At 42.4% G+C, this 25,912-nt stretch overlaps 1 protein-coding gene across 14 annotated transcripts; it reads right to left on the bottom strand.

The window, feature by feature from the left end:
* Window positions 1-950: 950 nt before the first annotated feature.
* On the bottom strand, window positions 951-25,174 carry c2cd5 (C2 calcium dependent domain containing 5). 14 transcript variants are annotated; one of them, XM_069163561.1, is made up of 32 exons: window positions 24,570-25,174; window positions 24,019-24,127; window positions 22,854-22,940; window positions 22,537-22,708; window positions 22,355-22,450; window positions 21,970-22,125; window positions 21,643-21,880; window positions 19,063-19,223; window positions 17,189-17,413; window positions 16,684-16,772; window positions 16,322-16,357; window positions 14,583-14,691; window positions 12,769-12,822; window positions 10,526-10,640; window positions 10,256-10,354; window positions 9,995-10,106; window positions 9,780-9,859; window positions 8,871-9,057; window positions 8,590-8,754; window positions 7,715-7,759; window positions 7,022-7,162; window positions 6,878-6,941; window positions 6,708-6,769; window positions 6,521-6,619; window positions 6,277-6,366; window positions 6,095-6,173; window positions 5,455-5,544; window positions 4,920-4,952; window positions 4,515-4,616; window positions 3,055-3,248; window positions 2,825-2,971; window positions 951-2,706 (listed from the first exon to the last, which is right to left on the bottom strand). In XM_069163561.1, exons 2-32 carry the CDS (start codon window positions 24,106-24,108, stop codon window positions 2,581-2,583), a joined length of 3,543 nt encoding a protein of 1,180 aa, XP_069019662.1. In that variant the 5' UTR covers window positions 24,109-24,127; window positions 24,570-25,174; the 3' UTR covers window positions 951-2,580. The 14 variants fall into 14 exon arrangements, with proteins under 14 accessions (XP_069019662.1, XP_069019664.1, XP_069019665.1 ...); XM_069163563.1 differs by having other exon boundaries at window positions 4,515-4,586; XM_069163564.1 differs by lacking the exon at window positions 4,515-4,616 and having other exon boundaries at window positions 24,570-25,173.
* Window positions 25,175-25,912: the final 738 nt, after the last annotated feature.

Here is a 25,912-nt window from a genome sequence, read left to right as displayed (position 1 = left end):
TTGATTCACCGAAGCGCCCTCAAGAGGTCGCTGCAGCTGCTTTGAATGTTATGTTGCCTTCACGGTACATGGGACAACAGAGCGTTACCTCAGATCGTTACTCTCCACCGTTTTTTTTTGTTTTTTTTGAGTAAATCATACATGAATCTGAAATCTTAATTTACAGAAAAATCTAACGTTTGATTTTTACAAACAGTAATGTCATGCCGCCCTATTTGATTTCTTAAAAACTATTTCACATTTCCAACATCTCTATTATTTTGAGGATGGAAAGTGGCAATTGCAGTTTTCCTTGTGTTACATGAACACGTCATGACAAATAACTGTTAATAAATGTAAATTAAAAAACTGTTTTAACAGAAGAATACAAAAAAAGCAACAAATGTTTACTTTACTAAAAATTCAACTTTTAAAATATTATAAAAGCAATGTAGATTAAGGGTTCCCCAAGACATCGTGATTACCTGAGCAATTTAGTTCTGCTGCACAAATTAAAAAAAAAAAAAATACATTACTGACATTTAAATTACATATTAATGTGCTGTCAGAGACAGAAAATGAACAATTACAATAAACGATTAATCACTAAATTGACAAATAATGTAAAACATCAGGATCCCAGCTTTTCAAATAAAGAGAATTTCAGGCCTTTTCTGTTTTGTCTTTGTAAATTGATTATCATTGAGGTTTTGACTGGTAGGTTTGACCGTGGAGAAAATTGGCCATCTGAAGACCTCCTTTAATTACGTTCTGGATATTTACTGTCAATCATTTCTGAATAACTTGAAAAACAACCATCAACCGTTAGATTCACTAAGTCCTTTAGCGGCAATCCCACTATCAACCCATTTTATAGAGTAGCAAGGATCTAACATTTCTTATAAATGTTGACTATTATCAAGAAAAGATTGTGTTGTCAGATTTTATTAAGGATGAGAACCAGATGCATCTCCATTTGACTCGAGTTTATTGTGCAAGACTTACCAGGCAAGCATACAGATTCATGGCAATAAAAAGTGGGTCTGCATGCTGCTAGTCAAAAAGCCAAAGCATCCAAATATGTACATTCAAGTTTTAAACATAAATATAGGAAACTGATCACAAGCTGCTGATCACACAAAAAGATTGTAGTACCACTAATTCTCTGACATGAATTCATTGCATGAGCGAAGTGAGCAGAAGGACTCATAAATTTTGTTTTACAAAAATACTTAAAATCTCAATTTTAGGGAACATTTACAGTTATTTTTCAGGTGGCACCGACACTAGAAGATGCTTTTGCCAGTGCTGGACATGAATGTGGACAGATCAGCAGAAAGACTTTGAACACGAGCACGAGTGCCACAGCAACAGCGATGAAGCTTGGCAAAGGTATGTGAAATCTGTCACAGAAGGCAAGATGTATCAAGAAGAGGAAGTGACCCTTGAGCTGAAAGTGAAGCTGCAGTTGCTTCGCTACACACAGCTCAAAGTTAGATTAAGTAAAATTGATCTCAGAGAATTTATCCTATGAAATAACAATGATGTTGGACCTCAAAGAGTCGCTTTAGATGACTTATCGGTTTCATTTATATCCATTTGATATTATACCCATCACCATTTGCCCATTCACTCCACATGAAAGTGAATAAAAAGTAAACCTATTATGTCACTTTATTTTACCCATCCAAAGATACAGCAATAAAATCCAGTAATTGTAATTTATACAATAGTCATTGGAACACATGGTATTAGATGCTCTAAACGTAAAATTCGGAAGCTACAAAAATATGTGCATATTAGTAATCTTGGTCTGTTTTTCATAGATGCATGTAACTTGAGTCACTACCAGAAATAAAAACAAGAATCATATTATTTGACACTTGCTGAACAATTTTTTTGACTTTCTGGTAGGTTACTCTGTGAGCAATACTGTGTAATTAATATCACTCAAACAAAATCAATATGAACATAAAAGAGACATCATAACTGTTAAAAATGGATCACAGACTTGCGTCGATTGTTTGAAATCTGGCTTCAAAAATATCCATTCCTTGCTGAATTTTCTATTTTGAGGACGAGCACCAGCCTGTTGAAATTCAAATACTTGCCATGACACAATCTGGTCACTCAGATTTAATCAGATGGACATTAAATTTGCAAGTTGGCCGAAACAGTCGAGCACTGAGCATGAATTTGACTGCATTCAAATCGTTCGATTGTATACAAATGTGTCCCTTTTGGCATGGAACTGCAATGACGTCTCTGATCTGTGGATGGACAAATTAGTCATAGCTGCCTCAAAAATTCACTCACGTCCACACACAAAGGGATGGCGAATATACTCTAGCTGTGGGTGACCCCATTAAGGACGGCTGAAACACTGAGGGAAAAGTGAGATACACAGGGGTCCTTTGGCTGGTTTTTAATCACTCCTATTTTAATACAGACTGAATGTTTCAGAGTGCATGAGTAACTGCTCTTTATTACCCGTGTCCAAACCTTTGGATCTTTTACAGAGTTTTAAGGCGAACATAAATCACTCAAGATTTGGACGGCTAGACTCAAAGAGAGTGGCTTCACTCAGATTGTGTTTCACTGTCATGTAGCTCCGTCAGTTGCGCTACTACAGGTCTGTCCGATACTTGTAGTTGAGGCCGTGGGTTCCTGGTCTGTTTCCCTGACGCAGATAACTGCATCACCACTCACATTAATGAGACATTGAGCCTAGAGGAGAAAAAAAAAAAAATACACACAAGATTAAACCACAAGGACACTAATAACTGTTAAGTCAGAAACTCTTCGTATGAACTTAAATACTTGTGACTCAATAACGTGCAGGTACCTGGTTCTTGTTTGGATTTTCCATTAACACGCACTCTTTCATGCTGTAGGACACAACTGCATTGCCACCCAGGGCTGCTACATGGGCTCGAACCATGGCAAACACCTCCGCTATGAAGGTATGGAGGAAGCCACTGACACCGCCCTCCTGCAGAGGACACGCACATGTTTCGAACATGATCCCGGGGCCAAAAATACACAGCATCTTTTCTGCACTCAGGATGATCATACCTCCCGCAATGATGTTGTCTCTCTGATAAAAAACATGTTGATGATCCCAAGGTATTTAATGATGCGTGTCCCAGGTAGGAAGGAGAGCGGCGTCATCTTCACCACGGTCACCGAGCTTCCCCCAAACGAGCGACTGGAGCGCAAAGAGCGGGAACGTCCCTCGGGCAGCGGACTGCTGCGCTCCAATGATGAGACTGCAGGTTCAGAGAGAGCAGGCAGAGGCGCAAGAGGGGAGGCGTGAAAAGAAAACAAGAGGAGAGGGAGGGAGGAAGGAAAAAAAAAAAAAAAGAGACAAAAAAAAAAGACAAAAAAAAAAAAAAGGAATGGAGATAGCAGAAAGCACTCAAAAAATAGTGAAAAAAATTAAAAGCAGATATGAAGTTTGAAGCAGAAAGAGATGTCAATGTGGAATGTGCGTGCAAAAATGCAATTCTGTCAGCGTACGCACAGCAAGAGTAACTTTGGTATTTAATATGTCCATAAGTCAGCTGTGTATGTGTGCGTGTGTGTTATATATACATGTGAATCAACATCCAGTGGTGTGTTAAGTGCAGTGACAAAACAATCACTTGGAAAGCGTCGCGCTGCCATGCATGCCATGCATTCAAGGCAAACATAGACAGTTACACGATGTCTGCAGACAGACAGACCTGGGCACAGCTGATGACGTTTACACGTGTCAATACAGTGTTTACAGCAAAGTACATGAGAGAAGATCTCTATCTGTTGACACTGGCAAAAGAGGCTGAAGACATGGAGACGGACAGAGACAGCTATAAGCTGAATTGGGCACGAGTGCACAAGCCAGAGTGTGAAAGATGCTCCATTATCTTACTGCAAATTTACCTGATGTGGCTTACATCCATTAAAGCAGGAACCAGAGCCACGCGTTACACTTACTGTGTACAGGACTGAAAATCGTACTCATTTTTGCAGAAAAGCATTGCCCCCCCCCCCTCCACCATATTAGCACATGGTATTCAAGAACAGACAGGAAATGTTTCAGCATTCACACAGTATATCCTTAAAATCATGTCACGTTTTCTCAGCTTCAGTCGATTCACTGATGCAAATGCAGAGAAAAATTAAAGCAATTACTCCTGAAGTTGTCAACAAATTGCTGCAACCCATACGGATGTGAGCAAGCGGCAAGAGGAAAAATGCTACACACTGAATTTAAAATTCCCCCTTATTTGTCATCACAGTTTACGTGGCTACAGGCTTCTTTTTTTTTAAAGCCAAGCTGCCGATTGCGGATCCCTCTGAGGGGCGGGGCGTCAACTTTCACACTCTAGCTAAAAAGCCGGTGCTTGATTTGCAATGCTCCGCCCCCCAGCGGCATGCATGGAGGGGTGTGTGAGCGTATGTGAGCCACGTGCGTATGTGTGATTGCTTGTGAAACCGTGTTCTGTATTTGTGGGTATGATCACCAGAGTGTGCTAGAGACTGTGTCCTCCTACTTGTCTTAACTGATCCTCGTCTTATGGTGTGAGCTTTCAGCCTAAGCAGCTCTAGCCAGGTACTGCATCTGTCTGCAAAGGAACCGTAATCAACCGAGGCAGCTGGAGAGAACACACAAAACACACACAAACGCGCGCGCACACAGCCCACACCCGAACATACACAATTGCAACAACAACAAGAAAAGAAAACAAACAAAACAAAAAAAAACAACATAACAAAACAAGACAAAAAACAAACAAACAGAAGAAGAACAGAAAAGAACAAAACTGGATGAGGTTTGGAGCGGTGCAGGATATCTCTGTCCGAGACAAAAGGATGAAAACTCAAAACAGGGCAGTGTAGTAGTTTTGGTAGCGGGGAGGTGTGTCGGGGAGGGATCGTGGACGAGATGGGGGGCTTACCTCTGGATGAGACGTTGGTACTCTCTGGGACACCTGTCACGCATACACGCATACACACACACACACACACACACACACACACAAACATCATAATTTACCTCTGTACTTGGGAGAAAACCAGGAGAACTCGGCATCAATCCCTTGCTCGAGGCTAAGCCAGCATTTAACCATCATCCCAAGTCTAAATGTTCTGTACATCCAAAGTCTCCATCTATAGTCTGTGCTGTGATCTTGTGTTCATTTAATGTGAGTGAAGGGTAAGTCATGCTGCTTCATGAGCACGATGTCTCATCTAGCCAAAGTCACACATGTCATCTAAGTCCACTGCAAGACCAAACACACTGGGCTACAGCATATTGCTATTTATTTACCTGGTGAACGAACCATAACCAGCTGATTTTGGCAGAGTTTTGCAGCTGGGGTGAATAAAGACACTGTGCCTGAGGTGTTAGTGGAGGAGACGGGCAATGCCTGTTAGTGAAGCAGTGCAGAGGAGGAGGTCAGGGAGGAACTTAAAGAAGTGAATAAATGATACCTGAGATTTTGGAGGACGGCTGCGTGTTGGCAGAGGACGAGTCTGCGCACAACTCCAGGGGAAACTGCAGCTGCTCTTCAGTCTCATTGCCTAGATTTCAAACCAAAAAACACAACAAAAGGGATGATCACGAAATGGGTTACCCTGTTTATAGCAACATGGGCCAAACTGTGTTTTCCTACTTCACTGCTACTGAAACTAACTTCGAAAAGCCTTTTTAAATGGCTCTGCATACAGTGTCATTGCTTGCACAATATTGATATTAGCCCATCTTAGATCAGATACTGCATGACTCTGGAGTCAAGTAGCAGCTCCACAGAGATAACGCTGAAACATTTTCTAGAGATACAGATCCAGTTTCAAGCTATAATGCAGTTACTAGTATTTCTCTTATATATGGGAAAATCTTCCTTTCAAAAAAATCTGTTAATGCTTGACTAATGAGTACTGTGTATTAAAACAGGGAGCCTTCATCGAAGCGGAGCGGCAATTTTTTTTTTTTTATCCCATAGCCACCCAGAAACTAAGCTGAGCTATGGTGAACTGCATGCACGCGCATAAAGATACTCATGACTTTCGGTGACAATTTGGGCAAAAATTGTATTTATAGAAATAAATAAAATTCTCTGTCCAGACAGACCTTTGGTGATGGGCTTCTCCGGTGGCTTCTCCTGAGTCTGGTCTTGGTCAAACGTCATGGCAACGGCTGTCACTGCGACCTAGCAGGGAGACAGAGAGAGAGGAATAGTGGTGCATATGAGAAAAAAAAAAAAAGTAAATAAATTGTACTATCAGTATCAGAGATGGTCTGAAACGTCGCACCTGTATGAGTTCTTCTTCTGGCACGGCTACGGTGAAGTTGAGATGACAGATGCAGCAGGGGATCATGGAGCGCAGCTTGAAGTAAAAACTCTGAAACAAAACATGATGAATTAGAGGAGACTTGTAACGCCTCAGTCCAAACACAAACACAGCAGGCACTATTCCAAAGGGAGGAGCGGTGCGTCACATGCCCAGTTCAATTGATAAACATGGCACCTCTAACAGATTAATAAAGGTTTCTTACCTTGAGCAGATTTTCACATAGGTCAGTGAAGATCTTGTTTAAGCCTTGGTTAGTAAGATTGACATTGTTCAACCTGAAGACCCTCACCGATGTAAACATCTGTGACACAGGTAATGAATGACAAAGCATTAAGTTACCAAAAAAACATAAAGGGGTGCTATAAATATGTTGGGAATTGTAGTTGCACCTGTATTCCAGCAGTCCAGTTATAAATCCCAGGCATGATCTCAGTGTTGCAGCTGTAGAAACCTGAAGACATAAAAGCAGAAGCAGAAATAATCAGGAGATAACTTGCTGAGCATGTGAAGTGCATAACGATGTGTTGTAACTGCTGCGGACTCGGTGTAAAGCACATACCTGCGGGAGGAGATGCGTCGGTGAGGAGGGAGTGGATGTCCTCCACAGCATCGGTGTCATCAATCTATGGGAAAGATTGCAAGCAGTTACTATTTTCTGTAGAGATATTTGCTTGTAGGTGCGTCGATTTGCGTAGATACACACCTCCAGGACGAAGGCGTCCTTTTTGCCATGGGACAGATCCAGTTCTGACAGTTCGTCTGAGCTTTCTGAGTGGGAGCGAAAAAGTCTGGATCGTTGCCTCGGCTCGGGGATCGGAGAGCCGCCCCCTTCCTCCGTCAGCTCCTGCCGGCAAAGAGACACAACATCTGAGCGGACGGTACGTCAAGGTGAACACCAGACCACCACAGCAGCCCACATCTGCATCAGACATCTGTCCAGGCCGCACAGCTAGTAGAATGACTATGTTAGTGACACTCCACATGCTCACACTCACCCAGTCAGCTTTACTGATAAACACACAGGGCTGGTGTTAATTTGAGTGTGAATCTGGAGATGTAAAGAGTGGTGCAAACACACCTCCCTCCCCACACACACACAATCTCGCACGCACGCACGCACACGCACGCACACACACCATGAAAATACCCTTGTGAGTGTGATTGGGCATTATAGATGGTCATAATTCAAATACATTAATACAGTTAAAATGAGTCTACCGTGAGTTGCCCCCAGAGGCGACTCTGGTATTGGTTACTCATCGTCCTGCTCCCAAAAGTCCCCAGTTATGAGCTGTTATACAGTTACAGTAAAGGTGATGCAGTATTGCAATTAATAGAGTGAAATATGTGTCATGCTTTGCTGTGTCTCACAGCTAAAAGTTGGCATGCTCAGTACCATGTTTATGCCGCAGAACACCTCAGGGTCCAGGGCAAATAATTTCTTTAATGATCAGAGAGAGACAAGAGGGGTAAGTTTATCACAACTGACAGAGAACAGATTATACAGTCCAGAGTGTAGGTATTTGGACAGTTAAACATTTCCTGGTCTTCAGGCTCCGTGCTTCAGCACATACAGTTTAAAATAAATGAATGGATACCGCATTAAAGTGGCAAGTCTCAGATTTAATTTGAGAAGGATTACATCAATGATATGGTCCATTCAACTCTTACGGGCAATTGGACAGATAGACATGAAGTGTGCTGTTTGCATTGGCAGCCATAGGTCCATGTCCAAACATGCATCGCCGTGTTTTACAGATTAGGTGGTATGCTTTGGATTATGACCTTTTCCTTTTTTCGTCACTTTCCTCTATACGTATAGACAGAGGTTGACTTTCGTTTCATTAGTCAACACAACTTTATTGCTCAAATTTGTGGTTTCGTTTTGTATTTTTGTTTTTAACTGCAACCTCGCCTTTCTGTTGAGGAAGTCTATCAGGAAGTCTTCCCCGGATTGTTGGAGTCATGTACAGTACGCATACATGCTAGAGAATATTCTTGATTTGCCCCCTGGAAAACCTGAAAAACTGTTTTTAGGTTTTGGTGGAAACAAATTACCGAGGCCTTCTATTTACAGGATTTACTTTTGTGTTGAAGGGTTTCACGTTGACTCTGTCGTGGTCTGGGGGCTAACAGGAGTCACAATTTCCTAAACGGCTACCGCTGTGCTAAGAAACCCCCATTTCAATGAAAACTGGCCTACCGGGGTCGAGTTTGCAAACTTAATCACAAAGCTCACCTCCCATAGATTAATTGTACAAACAATCTCACCGGAGGGTTTATTTGATAGAGCTCTTTGTTCTTGGTTATGGTGTCATTGATCCTTTTCTGGATGGTCAAGATGTGATGCTCGTTGCTCAGGTCGCCAGGAGTCTTTCCTGCGATCTGGATACCCCCTGGTGCAGGGAGAGCTGTCAGGTACACTCCTGTAGCAGACTGGACACACACACACACACACACACACACACACACACACACACACACTTAATGTATTGAGTTACATCAAACAGATGCATGGTTTACTAAGTTGTTAGCTTAAAATGTTAACCTACAGCTAGACCCAGGAGCATGTTCTCCCCAACACTGATCTGTATGTGTAGGCCAAACAGTGCATTCATGCTCCGCAGCTTCATCTTATTCATCAGCTGAGTGTGAAGCTCATATTCCATGAAAGGCAGCAGGTTGGAGATGGCCGTCGCATTCACTTCTCCCTGGGCTTTCTTTTTCAGACGACACAATCTGGAAGAAAGGGAGTATTGGCATCAATGGTGTCCTGTGGAGATTCTTTGTGAACAAAAGTTATGTCTACATTCAGTGTTACTCCCCGAAATGCTTTGTTTATTTCCCTCCTCATACAAAATTGGCAATTTCTTAGTACTTTTAGTAGAATTTTAAATCCAGCATTGTGCGTCCATGTTTATTAGCTTGTCGTCTTCTTCTTCCTTGTCTTTGTTGGCATATTACTGCCACCTGTAGATCATTGGTAGGACTGTGCATTGCACCACCCGCATGCCTGAATCTATGTTTGTCTTGTGGTCATACGCACAAAACAAAACAGGGACCCACTCACAGAAAAACAGCTCTATACTGCTACTATTGAATAACTGAATAACTCATTGTGATCAATGTCTTTCAAATAAGGGTCCATCTTGAGGAGGCATGTTGTTCAGGCTACATGCTGCTGCTGGGGAATGTTAACAGAAAACATGGGTGCACTCGTGTCTTTTTAGATTTACATACAGTTCACTGCATTAAATCTTGCTGGTATAATTACACTGTATGAATTGTGATACAGTTACTTGAAATATTCGTGATTAAAGTCATCAATTGCCACAAGGGACTGAGTATACAAGATGGAACATACTGAGCTTTTGAGCTAATTTGGTGTGTTTCCTCTCAGTGTTAAGAAATAATTCTAAAAGGGAGGCTTTCAAAATGTGTGGGTTTGTGAGGCGTTTTACCTGGCCTGGATGAGGCAGCCCTTCCCCGTGACAGCTGCTTCTGGTGGCAAGTCAATTGTTGTGAATAGCACATCAGGAACCTTGAAAATAAAATGTTAAAAATAATTCAGTTTCTTTTTCCACCGAGCTTCATTTATATACTAGAAAAACAAACATGTCTCTAACATGTAGGGCACTTTGATTTAGGTAAACAAGAAATGTACGGTATTAGAGACCTTCTGCCGCCTGCAGTGGTAACAATAGGTGAGCTGGGCAGGAAATGGCATGTTGAGCTCATCATACGGGATGTGACAGAAGCCACAGCTCGGGGGAGACGGCTCTTCGAACCTGCCAAACAACACGGACCACATGTTATCGGTGTCCATAACTCAGTCCAAGCTGTACTATAACAAACTGTACCCACACAGTACAAGAATTTACACTGAGATTGCCCAGTCTTCGACTCAAACACATACAAAGTGACACACAAAAACAACCTGTGGTCGGTGCTTCCGATGTCTAGGCATCCCTCACGCATGTACCGAGGGTTCAGGATTGCTGCTGTGCCTGATGCGGACAGAATACACACCTCCTCACTGTGTTGAAGAGAGGTGGCGAAATCAGAAGAGAAACAATAGAAGGGAATGAGAACAGGACAAGAAAATGTGTTTGTTTAAGACAACTAGCAACCTGTTTCATACCAAAGATAGACAAGAGGACAAAAGGGCAGTATTTTTTCCATTTATGTATGTATATGTGCTACATACCAGATGCTTGTGCGCTCACTGTACCCTACAACAGCATGGCAACCAAGAGCTTTGGCATGAGATTTGATCTCCTGGCGAATCTCCTCCCACCAGGCATCGCGAGTCTCTGGCTCATCTGCAAAACAAAACAAACTGTGAGTAAAACAGCTTTCACAAAACATTTCTGAATTCACTGTATTATGTAGAAAAACCTCACTGAACATTTAAGTCTAGATATTAATGAGTAAACACTAAACATAAAGAAAAAAAGATTGCCCTCACAAATTCAACCACACGAACAGGAAATGAGACAAAGTCGATTTCTAATCTGATTGCTTTAATTGACCAGAAAAGACACACACAGCCAACAGTACAGTTTGTATTTTCTTGTGACGTATGGGTTAAATGGTTTATCAAAGCAAGCCAAAACCAACCATCATTTTGTAAAACAAAGTGACACTGAGAATGGCAGTTGAGAAGTTGAGGATGATGATGAAGGCAAAGTCAGTGGTTATATTAGTTGTGTGTTTTTACTAGCATTCCTTAAGACCATATTTTCCAGTCCCTCCAGGATTTTGCAGATTTGTCTTTATTTTTTGTGGGCTAATAGTTAAAAAAAAAATGTTCTTAGGCATAAAAGTGATGTAGTTTAACAAAACAGTCAGTCTCTGGCTGCTATATAAATCTCAAATGCTACGTCTTCTGTAAAAATACATGCTTTACATGCTTTTTAAATAATATAAATTCACCTCATATTGTGTGTAATAAACAGCTGCGAGGCTGTATAAAAGCCATGTAACACTGAAGGGGGAAGAATTACGGGGATTTTGTGAAAGTGCAAGCTGCCACAAATATTGCAGAGATTGGTTGAATTGGTATTAATTATTGCGATCCCAAGATCATGATTTCCTGGAGGGACTAATTATCTAAAACCTGACTGTCTCTCATCTTATAGTCTCCTTTCAGTCAGCTGCACTAACAGAAAGGATACAGGACAGAAACACAGCCACTACCCGTTAAGTATTTTGGCTGTGGTGGTTCAGAAAGAAAATCTTGTAAGCTGGTATAGCAGATGATACTGTGCCCGAGGCGTAAAAATGATTCCCTATTCAAAGGGATTGAGCCTTCATCATACTTTGGGCTAAACCATGGGTGTGTTTCAATAGTCTTATGAGGCTTTGCTCTAAACACCTCTGTGTTATTGGCATTGTTCAGAAGAGCCTAATCGTGAAAGCTGAGAGTTTATAGCTCACTAATCTGGTAATTGTAGATTGCTGAACAAAGAGGACACGAAGAAAGCTACATTAGAGTATTGAGCCGCACCCCATGACTCCCTGGGAGGACAACATGCTGACGGAGCCCCAGAAAGAGAGAGAAACTCAACTGGTGTGTGAGACAGGGGAGAGGAGTGAATGAGGGGAAAAGAAAGAGCAATGAAACTGAAGAGAAGAATAATGATGACTGATGGTCAGGCATCAGGTGGGTTCCTTTAAACCAGAAGCAGCATGTCATACAGGCACAGGCTCACCAACGTGCACGCTCATGACCATGTGCGCGCTCATGGGCAGAGAAGGGCCATATTCATTCACCAGAGTCCATCAAATCTAGTCGAGTTTTTAAGTTCGAGAATTGTGAGAATTTTACTTCCTTACAGCTCACCTCCTCCCCCTCCATCCCCATCATACAACCCAGATCCGGTTTTAATTTTTCCTCAACTGGCACCCACCCAATCAACTCTACCTTCCATGCATCCATCCATCCATCACTCCTTCTCGCTCTCTCTCTCGCAGTATGAATACGGCCCGGTGGGTTAGGGAGGCACATGCCCGGTCAGTGGCTCTTTGTCACAGAGTATAAACCTCCTAAACCTCCTCTGGTCTAGACAGGTTTGACACAATGCCGATTCAGGAAGCATTAGAAACAGCGTTGGGACAACGTTAGGGAAGAGCTGCAGCTCTTCTGTGCAGCGGGATGAGCTGGGTGTGGGGGGTAGCCAGGCCAGGCTGGATGTGGTGGGGTGGGGGACACAGGGCATGCTTAACTCAGCTCAGCAGACACTCACACACAGATTAGAGAAAGGAGGGTGGCAGCTCACTGAATTCATCAGTTTTCAGCGCTACGCTACTCGCTTTAATTTATTTGTTGATATTTAGGCTAGCTGCTCTAAAGTGGTTCAATTTCAGTGCTGGGTAAGAGGACACAAGCTTAACTTCACTGAGCTGCCATCACTCCCGTGGGTGAGAGCAGTAAAAGGGGGGAAATACCTGCAGTGACATTATTCCAGTCTAGCAGTTTGTATGAGCGCGTGTTACCCAAGGCTGGGCCAGAACACACCGTTAGTACAGAAAAGAGAGAAAAAGAAAAGAAGAGACAGTCTAACAAACAAGCACAGCACAACAGCAGCACTCCACAGTCACTATGCAAAGACAGACAGCACTTCACAGTCACTATGCAAAGACAAACTAAATTCAGGCCTACTAAAACAATCTCAAAGAAGAAGAAGATTGATGAGGAAAACAGGAGAACAGAGATGAGTAAAAGCTTTCAGGCTAAAATTGTTTAAAAAGATTTAAGGAGAAGAGAAGCTATATAATACAAAGAGGAGCATGCAGTAGCACTAACTATAGTATACGCTCGCAACTTTGGGTGCCCTGTGAAGTTTTCTTGTAAGCAAACATGTTTATATTAAGATGCACTATGCAAAGGAATGTAACGTGTTGCATCTTCAGGGGTTTAACAAACGTTCATCTTTAAACATAAAATCTGATGTTTTACCAATTTAAATCAGTGCTTGATACCGCCACTCACTGTAGATCAGCGGAATAGCATTAATAAAGTCTATGTTACATCACCTGCATGTGTGTAAACAATGCCAACAAAGCAGTGGCGCACCAGTAGAAACATTGTTCCTGGTGCTACTTGTGGTCAAAAACTCCACAGGGTACCTTTGATGTTGCTCTGTGGTTGAACGGCATAGCAACAGTGAGCAGGGCTCTTTCCAGATTGGTTTCAAAGTGAAACCTGTGGTTTGGATCAGGGAAAATGATTTCATTTGCACTCTTTTAGATAAGAATAAACTAAATTACTGCATTCCTTTATCCTTTTAAAGATTGTTTTGGCTAGTCTGTTTTGGTTCCCCTGTCCACTTCAGAAAAGAGCCCTGCTAATCCTAACCCAGCCAACATTCATCAGCACTCCCATTCCCCTAAATACTCTGACATACTTGATTCAGAGAGGTCACGGACCATTAGACTGAGCTACATACTCAGCTAGTCCAACACTGTGAACAGGCAGGTGGTCGCCTGGAGAGGTAACGTGTGACTCTCATCAACATAAATCTCATTAGGAGGTATGTGTATATATATATATATATATATAAATAAAACAAAAGAACACATCAGTGTTCAACACAGATATATCTAAAAGCTCAAGGTGGCAGAGCATACTGTATATATGACACCACAGTAGCTCACCATATTGAGCCGTGCAGCTAACAACCACACAACAGAAGTAGCAGGCAACAGACTGGAGCCATGCACCACTGTACTACACTTCACCCCCAGGGGGCAGCACCACAACACACAACAATACAGTGACCAGAGTTCTCTCTCACACACACACACACACACACACACACACACACACACGACCAGTACAGACAAATACACAAACCCAGTCAGTCAAACCACGAGGTGAAAGTTGCCCCTATCCATAGAACTGTTTTACGCAGGTGATGATGGCCTATCCTAATGTTTATTTCCATGTGTGTCCTGCAAGCATTACAGCTGCAGCCTATCAGTGTGACCAGGAACAGCTTTCACCTGCTTCAGGACTTCAACACAACTCAAGTCTTTCAATATCAATTTATTCTGAACAACCAATTAGATTGGAACTCTGACCATGCACAGGAAAACTGCAACACAAGAGGATAATGGGCAGCATTGACTAACGGCCAGTTGCAGCAAGACCAGACACTCACGTGACACTGTGGGTCAATGGAGGAGCTCACTTATATCATTTCACGGGACAATGGACGAGCTACATTTGGACCTCACGTGTTTGTGCGTGCTAAACTCACCAGGGTTGTGTATGCGGTCCAGTAATTTGACGGAGCGAGCGCTGACCACTCCACCAACATGAACCAGAAAACCAGGTGGGAAAGACGTCAAGGTGAAGAAGGGGAACTCCTGCAGATAAAAAACAGCTGCATCACTTATATAGGGGGAAAAAACACTCTGGCCTTTTTCAGTATTACTTATCATATATAGGGACACAGACATTATTTTATTGCTTTAATAGTTCTATGGCTCCAAATTTGATGGTATTTTTCATAATTAAAAGGTCTATAATGTTAGTGTCTGAGTTCAAATGTTTCCTTTTGTACCTCTTCAAATCTTCCATGTTCTGTTTTGGCTAGGTAGGTACAAATATTACTTTTATATATTTTGTTAAAGGATATAACACCGACATTTAAGACCTTTGTGTTGTAATACAATCATTAAAATGAAATTCATATTCTTGAAACATTGTTTTTAAGGGCTTTCAACAGAAACACTATAAAAATAATTATATGCACAAACATCTAAATCTAAATTTTTAACAGTAGCTTTAATCACAAAACTAAAGATATTCAAAAAATAGTCAGGACCAGACATCAAACTCACAATTTTGTTGTCACCCTAGGCATATTGCAAGAAAAAGTCCCAAATACTATGTACTAGCTGTTATTTGTAGAATGCAGTGACAACAGTGTTTGGATAAGTGTCAACATGCAACAAGGGTCGAGTGTGATGAATTCCCTCATGCAGGATTTCCCCTCACGGATTTCCCAAATGCTCCATTCAAGTTGAAACTCATAGACACAAAACTCAAGAGCATTTCAAATAGATCTGGAAGTGATTGAGGAAGTATTTTGTAAACGAGGCCTTGATTTCTTCATCAATAATTTAGTGATCAATTCAATCCTTTCAAATCTACAAACATGCATTAATTAGGTTTGGAGTTGACAGTGAAAGACACACACACACACACACACAAACAACGTAGTTAGTGGCTGAGGATCAGTACCATGTTTTACATGCGCCTCTCTATCCAGCTGTTCCTCTGTCTCCAGTCAAATAATATGACGCAAATCCATGCATTCACTGACAAGAGAAGCTGGAAATACTTGGGATGGCATTTTGGCATCTCTGAAATTTGTTCTAAGCTGAAGTGATGACCACCTTTACAGAAAAACCTATGGGGATGCTGTGATTTCCAACCATGCAGGACTGGTACGTGATGGATGGCTTTAGTGGGCAGAAATCAGGCGAGACTACCACGATTTTCTTTCTTGTCCATTACTCAAAAAACAAAAGCAAAAGGAAGATGGCAACTAATTTCAGACAGCTCCTCCCACTCGGAGCCAGGAGGCAAGAATGAGGTGATGAGGTGAGTGTGCTCATTCCCGTTGTTGACACAGGAAATCAAAATCAGACTCGGGGAAAGAAGTCAAAGAGGAGGGAGGAATCCAGAGACACACACACAGTCACACACATCCCTTCAGACATGAAGGGAGCACAACTCCGAGCCTCCGGCCCTCCAAGCTAACATGACTGTAAATCTTTTAAGGTGCGCAGGATGCTGAGCAAGCACACAAACAGGGTCTAACAAGGACCAGCTGCCATGTTGCTCAACCCGGCAACTACCTCTCTGAGATCTACAAACACTTGAGGAGGGTCGGGTTAGGAGTTGACTCAGACTGCGTGGTGGCCATCAGCTTGTTCAGGGTGTTACGGGAAAGGTGGAGAGTGAGAGAGTCACACTGATGGGACATACCCTGGCGTTTAACAATAACCCAGAAGAAGACGCTCCCTGAGTAGCACAAGCGGTCGAGAGGACAAAGAGAGGGAATATTACTTGGTCTTAAACAGACCCAGCCCCGTTAAACAATGACACCTCACCAGTGTAAATTAGAAATGTTTCACAAAGAATGCAGCTGTATGAAGAGCAGCGTGCGGCCCCGGGTGCGGACATCTGAGGCTGATATGCAACACAAATTGCATGTTAAAGCACTAAAGCACTAAGCACAAAAGATGCCATGCTTTAGCTTGCTGCGATTTCCAGTCTCAAATGTCTGCACACAGGGTGAGCCAGTAAATACATGTATGAGCAAGTGTGAGCGTTGAGTGTCACCGTACCCTCTGCTCCAGAGCAGTCTGCGTCTGCTGTCTAAGCAGGGTCTTCAGGGGCCCCGCCTCCTTCCCGGTGCTGCCCCCGCTGCCCATTCCTGATCATAGGAGAAGAGTGTGGCTTCAGTTTTGTCACTTTTCAGATACACGTCAATAGACTGTTGATTATTACACTGCAGCATTAATGTTATTGTGACAAATCAAGTGAAAGCAACCGCCAGACCTGCACACAACACCTTAAGAGTAAATAAATTAAATCTGCTCTGTCCTCATCCTTCGACTAGCTTACTCTAGTTCTTTTTGTAGGAGCACTGGCAAACACATCAAACCACTTGCCGGGGTGAAAAAAAATCCAGAGCAGGACTCGGTGAGTAGTGTTGTCTCACAGTGAGCTCAGGGCAGTTATACAACACATGCTGAGTTAAAACAGTGGTCAAGACGATCTGGGTGTGAGCATTTCTGCTGTTGACCCAATATACAAGATGCTTGATGACACACAGCAGTCCTACTATACCGGAGGCTGCCAGCAGCAGGTCCTCAGTGAAGGACACACTCTTTCTCAGCAAGGTAGTGTCTGAGTGGACGGAGGAGGGAGGGGGCGGGGTGCTTGCTCTGGGAGCAGAGTTGTGAACACAGCCCACTGGGCCACAACCAGGAAGAGACAGAGTGTCGGTGAAGAGGGTGGGGGAGCTGGGGCAGAGGAAGATCCCGGGCCTGCGTCTCACTGACTGGGGCGCCTCTATCCAGCAGAGAAACAGATGGAGGGTGCACAGAGAAAAACAGACATATTGACAATGGACAGGCAGAGCGCAATGAGATAGTGGGCAGAACAACCCGAGGCAGAAGAGAAGAGTGGGATGAAGAAAAAGTGGACACAAGCATACAAGGGGCAATCAAGAGGTTCAGAGACTGCTCCGTCTCTCTGTCAGTGTTGCGCACAAACTATAAGCTTTGAGAGTAAGTATTCCAAGTTACGTCACCGTCACCTTAGGTGTTGATCAAAATCAACACCTGAGTTACACACGTTTTTGGGAGCAGTGGAACGTGTACATTTGCAATGTCTTCAAAGAATTGAGGAGAGAACACACATCAAATTTTATGGCAAACTCATAAGTACGTAGGCAACAGAGACCGTTGAAATGCTTCAGAAGATCTAATGCAATTAAGCACTGAGCTGGTCAAGGTGTTGAGCGTGACGTCCTCATTTCAACAGGGGCAGAACAGCCATGTCCAAGACAAAGAAACTTGGGAGTACTCACTCGCCGGGGCTTTAGCTTCCTCCTGCTCTGTTTGCGCCCAACAGGAGCAGTCTCTGAACTTTCTGATCCTCTCTCATAGAGAAATGAAGTATGTGAAGAAGGGACACTGGCCAGGGTTGGAGTTGCCAATACCGACCTTAATAAGCAGGTTATGTATCAACTACGAAATACAGTTTTATCAACTTCTTTTGTTTTCTGTTAATTGTACCAATTTATTAACTGCAGACAGACAACTCCGTTTTTAGTGTCACAGAATCCACGGCCTCCAATTACTTTACATAAAAGTGATTCCAATGCATTCTTTTAATGAGGTATTCTAATAAGTTGGTACTCAACATCATCGGATACTGTAGGCTAACGTGTTGGTAGTGAGGAGAGTAAAATGTGAATCACTCCAACTCTAAAGGAAAAGAAGCAGAAAGAATGTTAACATAAATGAAACTATAAGTTAGAAATGAAATGAAGGATATAGAAGTAATGAGATGGAGAAGGAGCAGAATGGGAGACTAGGAGAGGCAAGATCAGAAGAGTAGAGGAAACACGAAACAGAAAAGAGACGGAAACAGAGGAGGAGGGTGTGGGTTGGGGGGACTGCTGGTCCAGTCATGAGTGTCGGGGTAGAAAAGTTCTTCAGGTTATGTGGCATTTATTGCTGGACTGTGATAAAATGCTGAACCTCTGGGCAGAGTTTGACCAAACTTACCGCTTCCTCAATGATTAACCATAACGGCTGCTGATGAAGATGTGACCTTAGATCAACAACAACCCGCTTGAGACACAGTGCTTCTATGACAACAACTTCAGGGGCACAAAACAAATCCAGAGATCTGGTGTGTCCTCACAGGGTGAAGAAAATGTTTTTAGCCAAATTGTGTTTTTTTTTTTCTTTCAATAGTGTGAAACAAGAAGACACATCAGGCCACTGAGGACAGGTGGAGGACGGGGCAAGGCCCAAAAATATATTTAGAATACCATTTACAATAAAATAATGTTAAACTCAAATATGAAAAAAAATTTAAAATACAGAAATGAATAAACAAAAAAGTTGAAAAACCACCACAGTAGCACCACAATGAAGTGCAGGAGAAGGGAGGGATGAGAATGGGGGGGCGGGGCCAAGTATTCTTACCCGTCTTGGGCGTCAAACTGAGGTCTGTGTCTGATGATGAGGACTGGCGGCTGCATGGCTTGGAGGGAGAGAAGGGGGGAGGAGAGGAGGAGGAAGTGGGGAGGGCTCTGAAAGGGGTGGGCGGGCCGGATGACGAGGGCAGATCCTCACCAAATACCGGGCTGCCAGGAGAACATGACACACACACACACACACACACACAGACATGTCAGTCACCACCTCACCCTCTGGGCACTTGTGTGTGTGTGTGTGTGTGTACATGTGAGAGAGGGTCAATGTTATCAATGGGAAGGTGATTTTTCAATGTGTGATTTGTTTGCTGTGGGTGAGGTGTGTTTGAGGTGCTACGGATGGCTGGAGAACGAAAAAGCAAGCGTGAAAAGCAAAAATTAAACACAAAGGAAAGCGCCCACACACACACACACACACACACACACACAAATTAAACTAAAGACAGCAACACGGCAAAACACAAAAAGGTAGGATACAACAGCGGATGACGATTTGAAGCATGTGTCCCCAGTAGAGTGAAGCGAAGCTTAGGTGACTGCAGTTGGGAACCTGACGGCCCGACCCGTAATAAGCGGAAAAAGATAAGTGGACGGATTTAAAGCTTAAGCAACATGACGGTCTGCCTTCTGTTTTTTTTGTCTTGATGCCTCTGTCTACACAACAGCTTTACTGCTACTACATGTCTATCAAACTATCCAGACTACCCTCCTTCCATAAAAACATCACCATCATCTCTTTGTATTGCCCATCTTTCTCCTGCACCTATTTTCCTTCCCTGCCTCTGCGTACCAGTGAAGATGAGTGTGGGAACAGAGACAGAGAAGTTCTGGGACAGTCTCTGGGAGCTGCAGGCCGAATGCACTGGGCTGTTGTGGGTGGAGCGGCATCCATGGGCAAGGGGAGACCTGGGCCAATCAGCACACAGACAGAAGAGAGGAGGACGCAGAACCGATTTGGACACAAGCAGTGAGAAACGTCCCGGTCCGAATGTAGGCAGAGAGGAAGAGAGAGACGCACACAAAAACCAACACAACATTGCAGTAGTGAAAAAGGAGACAAAAAGGAAAAGAACAGCAAAAAGAGGGCTTATTTTTACTCCCACTTTTTGCCTTGTTATTCTATTTATAAGTCATGTGAAAGCAACAGGAAACCCATGCATAGCTCTCAGCTTTAGATCTCAGTCTCAGATGTGCAGAGCAGGGATGCAAACACAACAGAAAAGGTGGCAAAGGCCCAACAGGCTTATAGGTACTCTGAGTATTCAGACAGGGTAGCCTGGAAAGAAATTAGAAAAATAGACTCCTGTGAAAAGTCCCAATTACAATCGAAGCAATAACCAGGGACAGAAATTCAAACAGCAATCATTTTGATTGATTATTTATATAAACAAAGCCTCTTGTTTTACACTATTTTAAAATGTCTGATCTTTGGCTTTTTGACAAGTGATCTGAATTGAAGACTTTGTTTTCATCTCTGGGAATGTGTGATTGGTGTGTGTCGCCATTTTCTAGTTATTATTCAGCCCTTTTCTTCCTTTTTTTTTCTCCTTGTAATTTACCCTTTATCAAGCCAAGTAAGTCTGTTGAGGTCAAAAAAAGAGATCTGGCAAAGACTGCAGTGTAAATGGCTACAGACAAAAACAATTGAAACAAATAACAATACTAAAATAAGGCCAAAAGCACAAACATAAACAAATCAATGAATCCACAAATTTGAAAAATAAAAATAATAATGGCAAAACTGACAAAACAGTTAAATAATCAAATGTAGTAGTTAAGCAAGAGTAGCCTTAATAGTAACAACATATTTATTGTGTGTGAATAATGGAATTGTAAACAAGTTAAAATAACAAAATAAATAATGGGCCAAATAAATTGTATTATTGTACTGGGATTTCCTTTTATACCTATACCTTTATACCTATATTTGCACATTTCATTAAATTCATTACCAACATGTGTTTACATCCCTGGTACACACAATCTATACACATACACTCAAATATGAAGTATAAATGAAAATCAAAGGCAAACATGCACTCAACTGTAGTTATGCTTACATTAACTGGATAAAAAAAACAACAACCACTTAGGGTGGGGACAGCAGAACAAAGTGAGGAAACGCGCTGTTAGATACTGAGCAGAACACGTGTGCTAGATATCCACTACAAGACGCAGCGCTAGAACATGCAGAGGCAGAGCGGAAAGCCATGCAAGAGCGGTCTAAGAGAGCAGACAGAGGAGGAGGGGGGTTGAGGATGGCTGTGTGTGTGTCCTGTACATGTGTGTGTCTCAGGTTATGTCGTGTGCTGTTAGTTTCGTGATGCATTACACGTGACAAAACAGACACGCAAACGACAAAGGGGAATCATAAATACTGAGACACACACACACAAGGGGGAAGTGCTAGACTCTACACAAACCAATATACAGCACATTTCGTCTACACACTCTCCCCCTCTCATGCACACACCAATCATCTTTCGCCATTCTCACAAAGTCGGTTTGCAGTGAAACTTGCGCATAAAAAGAGGTATTGTCCATGCTTGTGTTGCTGGTTCATACTCACTCCTTTCCATCCTTCGAGGGGGAATTGCAGGCATTGGAAGCGGGGGCTGTGTTTGGGTGCATGTGTGTGTTGGTGTTGGGGGCACTTCCCGAGCTGAGTTTGTCCAGTGTGCAGGCGGTGCCGATGGCCCGGACCACCAGGCCCGACTCTCCCTCCAGGTCGAAACACTGCAAGTAGCCCACCACTGCATTCCCACCCATCTCCAGTACCTTTAGCCCTATTTTCCTCTGCAGCTCTCCTGAATAGGGGGTAACACGCAGAGGTGTTAACAAGAGAGAGGGAGAACCAAATTCGTCTTCCTCTGACAATTACTGTGAATTTTCTTACCCGACATGAGAGAGATGAGCCTCTGACGAGCCTCGTTGGAGGCCCGGGGAGTTCTAATACGGTCGATCCACTGGTACTCTGGATCTTCATTCACCACGAGTTCCTCCACAAAGCCATGCACCATCGCTGCTCGGTAGCACCGTGGAATGGATGTGGCTGACGTACAAAATTAGACACAGCTTTTAATTTTGCTGATCATGGAAGTCACACATTTTCCTTTGGTGCGCTCATCATAAGAACATAAATTTAATCCCTAAAACACTACAATTACAATGTCACCAAATCAAAGACCTTTTACGCATTTCTTAGCGAGAAACTGCCGCGCTTAATTGTGATAATGAATTAATTATGAAGTATTGTGACCCAAAAGTCAAGCCAGACATACTGCAGAAAAACTTGACCCCGCACGACGACTGTCTGAAGCGGTTCAGGTCGTTGAAGAGTTCCACTTTGACAAGGATATTGATCTCCCCGCGGATACCTAATGACAAATAATGGAAAGAAAATGCAATAAGAAACGTATATGTAAAAGTTGTGATTATCGTAGTGAGATTATGATTTTTGTACCGTGGATGGTATCATATATGGGAAACCAGCCAGAGATGACAGAAGCAGCCTCAGTGCACAGCAGCGGGTCAATGTCAATGTAAACTTTCCCTATGGCATCGTTAGCACTGTAAGTGTCGTGGTCCAATACTGTGATCTGCAGTGGCTCGTCCTGCAAGTCTTCATCATCAACCTGTGCAGCAAGAGAATAAGAGGGACAGAAGAGAAAAGGGAGCAGAGATAAAACACTTGCATAAGGTGTGGTTAGAAACACTGTAATGCATTCAATAATACCACCACTGCCTGTCATGTTTAAGAAGAGCTCACAGGCATTTTACCTCAAACTTGAACCACTCTGAGTTCCACTGTGGATTGAGGGATTTGGGACAAACATCTGTTTTGAAGGTTGTGTTTCCAAACTTCACCTGTAAAATAAAAGGTAAAATATATATTTCAAATGCGAAATTTACCTTTAAAAACATATCATGTAGGGCTGCAACTAACTTTTATTTTTGATTATCAGTTAATCAGTTGATTATTTTTCACCATTAATCCATTAGCTGTTTTTCTTTAAATGTGGAAAAAAAAAAAAAAATATATATATATATATATATATGAATGATGGTCTATCAGTATTTCCCAACGTGCAGCCTAAAATGTGTTGTTTTGTCACGACCAACAGTCCACAACCAAAAGATATACAGTTTATTTTCATTGAGGATTAAAGAAACCTTAAAATATTGACATTCAGCTGGAATCAGAGAATTTTAACATTTCATAAAAAAAAACAAACATTAAAAAAAAAATGACTTGAACCAATTAATCAATTATCCAAAAAGTTGGGGATTGTTTTTACGGAGATCAACTAGTCGATTAATAGTTGAAGCTCTAATTATAATGCACATATTGATATTATATTGATGGAAAGAAAAAAAAAATTGTTTCTTCCTGTCTGCATGTGACTCCCGGAAAGTTTCTATGTGGTCATCTTATTTGCAAGTGACTCCCGGAAAGTTTCTCATCAAGTGGCTCCGAAAGGTTTCTTTTGTTTTACTCTTATTTTGCAAGTGACTCCCGGAAAGTTTCTATGTGGTCATCTTATTTGCAAGTGACTCCTGGAAAGTTTCTCATCAAGTGACTCCTGGAAAGTTCCTTTTGTTTTACTTTCCGCATCTAATTGACAAGTCCCCTGTGTCCTTATCCTGTGACCTGCAACCAACTCAGTATTACCATACAAAGCAGATACAAAGGGGATGGGGGGGGGGGGCGTGACTGTCAACTGTTTAGTCACACAGTATAAAAGCTGCCCTACGGAGGAGTGACGTTGAGCAATGCTGGACACCTCTCTTTTGAGTGTACATGTATTTTGCTCCTTCTTGCGAGGATAAATGTCCGACATGTTTGGTTTTGAACCCAGCCTCTGAATCATTTTTTCTTCTTCTTCCAACATATATGTTGTTACAGGTGTGAATGTCTTCCTAAGCGGAGGCTCAATTCGCTTACCTCTACAAAGGCATCAGTCAGGTCACTGGCTCTGTCCATCACAGGCAAGTGGCGCCCCGCCACAATTTTGGCCTTCAGTTTCCCAGGCATGATTCAGTCTCAAGTCGATCTGTGAACAAATACGAACGACAACATTGAAGCTAAAGTGGCTTTCCGGCTGACGAGTACCGTAATCAACGCCTGCTGAGGAGGAGGAGGAGGAGGAGGTCATATGTTGGTGACAGCGTAAAGAGCCCCTTAACTCTCTCAACAAGCTCACCGGAAAATAAGCTACCTCCCCCTCAGCTAAACTAGCTTAACTCTAAATAGCTTATCGACTCGGTGTGAAGTTTTTTTTTTTTTTTTTTTTTTAAATGCCTCTTTGAACTGCAAGCAAACACGACGGCGACCATCAGTGAGCTAGATTATGTCAGCAAAGCTAGGCTAGCACGGAAAGCCACTTAACTGCATTGCGGTGACAAATCTCCTCAGCGCTGGTGTGTTGTTGTTGTTTTTTTTTTTACCTGATCGGCCATGTTTTTCCCACAATCACGCCGCAAAAAGCCACCTACCTCGCTGTGTAAATAACCAAAAGTAAGCGTCCTGCTTCGTGGTGCAAGACACTTCTCATCCTCACCAGGGCCGCGGGGTGGACGGACAGCTGTCAGAGCGGCATGACGCTGGTTTTACTCGGACATTGTTGTTGACAGCCGACCGCTCGTCTGACCTCCGTGTCTCTCCCATAACACGACACGTTGCCGGTCCCGTCCGGCAGGCAGGAAAGCGTCGTTCAAAGTCAGAAATATTCCCTTTTTTTTTTTCTTTTTTTTTAAGGGTTGCACACTACTTATAGACCGCCGCAGGTGTACGACTGACGTTACGACGCATTTATGTAGTTATTACACGAACAAGGTGAGCGCGTAAAGACAACGGCTAGCTTGAAAAGCCCACGATGAATGAGTTTCCAGGCGTTACCGTGTGCTGCGTTCAAGGACCCCGCGTAACGTTTTACTTTACCTTGCAAACGGTACACGGATGTTGCTCCGGTTTAGGGGGGAAAAAAACACATTAGGCGTATTGCAAACTGTCCCCGCTGAAAAGATAAATATATAGATATTTTTAAATCAATACAAAGAGTACACTTTTATCCGTTTCGCTGCGTTTTACGTTTCATCGTTGCGGTTAAAACCACATTCCTGAAAGGCAGCATTGAGGTTGGTGTGGGCATGCGCAATGTTAAAATCCGGTTCATCCAGGTGACTCTAGTAAGAAGGACGCAAACTCAAAGTCTGTGTGAGCTCAAGCTGTCCAATGTTTCACTGTGCTTGGCTTTTACTCTCTGGTTTCGTTATAGACCAATTAATACATCAATAATAATGTTATCAACAGTGGAACTGCTCAATTTTGACATGTCGAACAGACAGTGTGTTCGTAATTGCATTTGGTCTATGCAGTTGTAAAAAAAATATATTTTTAAGTCGAAAATGCACCTTTTCCTCTTCGCCTCATGGTTGAAGATGAAGGTTCATAATTTACTGTACTGTAAAAATACAAGAGCCACATTTCACTTCTATTGTTATGCAGTCTTATCTTTCTGTACTGTAAATGTTTCTACACTCAGCACTCATTCTGGTGTCTAATTTAAGAAAACTAAATGAAAGTTACTAATAATTTTACGTCTTGTATACATTTTTTTTTAATCTTTTTGTAATAAAATTAAAACTTTACCATGATTACTAATTGTACATAGTGCCGTGTTCATCAAAAAAAAAAAAAAAAAAACATTTTCATTTGTTCATTGTCGGTAATTCCCCATAATTATGTTTTGACATTGTTTGATTGGTGGCTGTTTGCTGTATTAGTGTATTGTGTAACCGTCAATTCCATAACCAAGTTATTTTTAAACTGGACTTTT

This window comes from Embiotoca jacksoni, unplaced genomic scaffold (assembly GCF_022577435.1).
Source record: "Embiotoca jacksoni isolate LCO1_2020_lvr unplaced genomic scaffold, fEmbJac1.0.p SCAF_3, whole genome shotgun sequence".
Lineage (NCBI taxonomy): Eukaryota > Metazoa > Chordata > Actinopteri > Embiotocidae > Embiotoca > Embiotoca jacksoni.
The sequence above is the reverse complement of the archived record's forward strand: the minus strand, read 5'-3'. Positions and strand labels throughout refer to the sequence as shown.

Coding starts and splice junctions, on each gene's coding strand:
- c2cd5 (XM_069163561.1), bottom strand. CDS start 24,108: ATGCCTGGGAAACTGAAGGCCAAAATTGTGGCGGGGCGCCACTTGCCT. Junction 16,773..17,188: donor CCTGCTGCTGGCAGCCTCCG/GTATAGTAGGAC, acceptor TCCTATGATCAG/GAATGGGCAGCGGGGGCAGC. Junction 2,972..3,054: donor AGACAACATCATTGCGGGAG/GTATGATCATCC, acceptor TGTCCTCTGCAG/GAGGGCGGTGTCAGTGGCTT.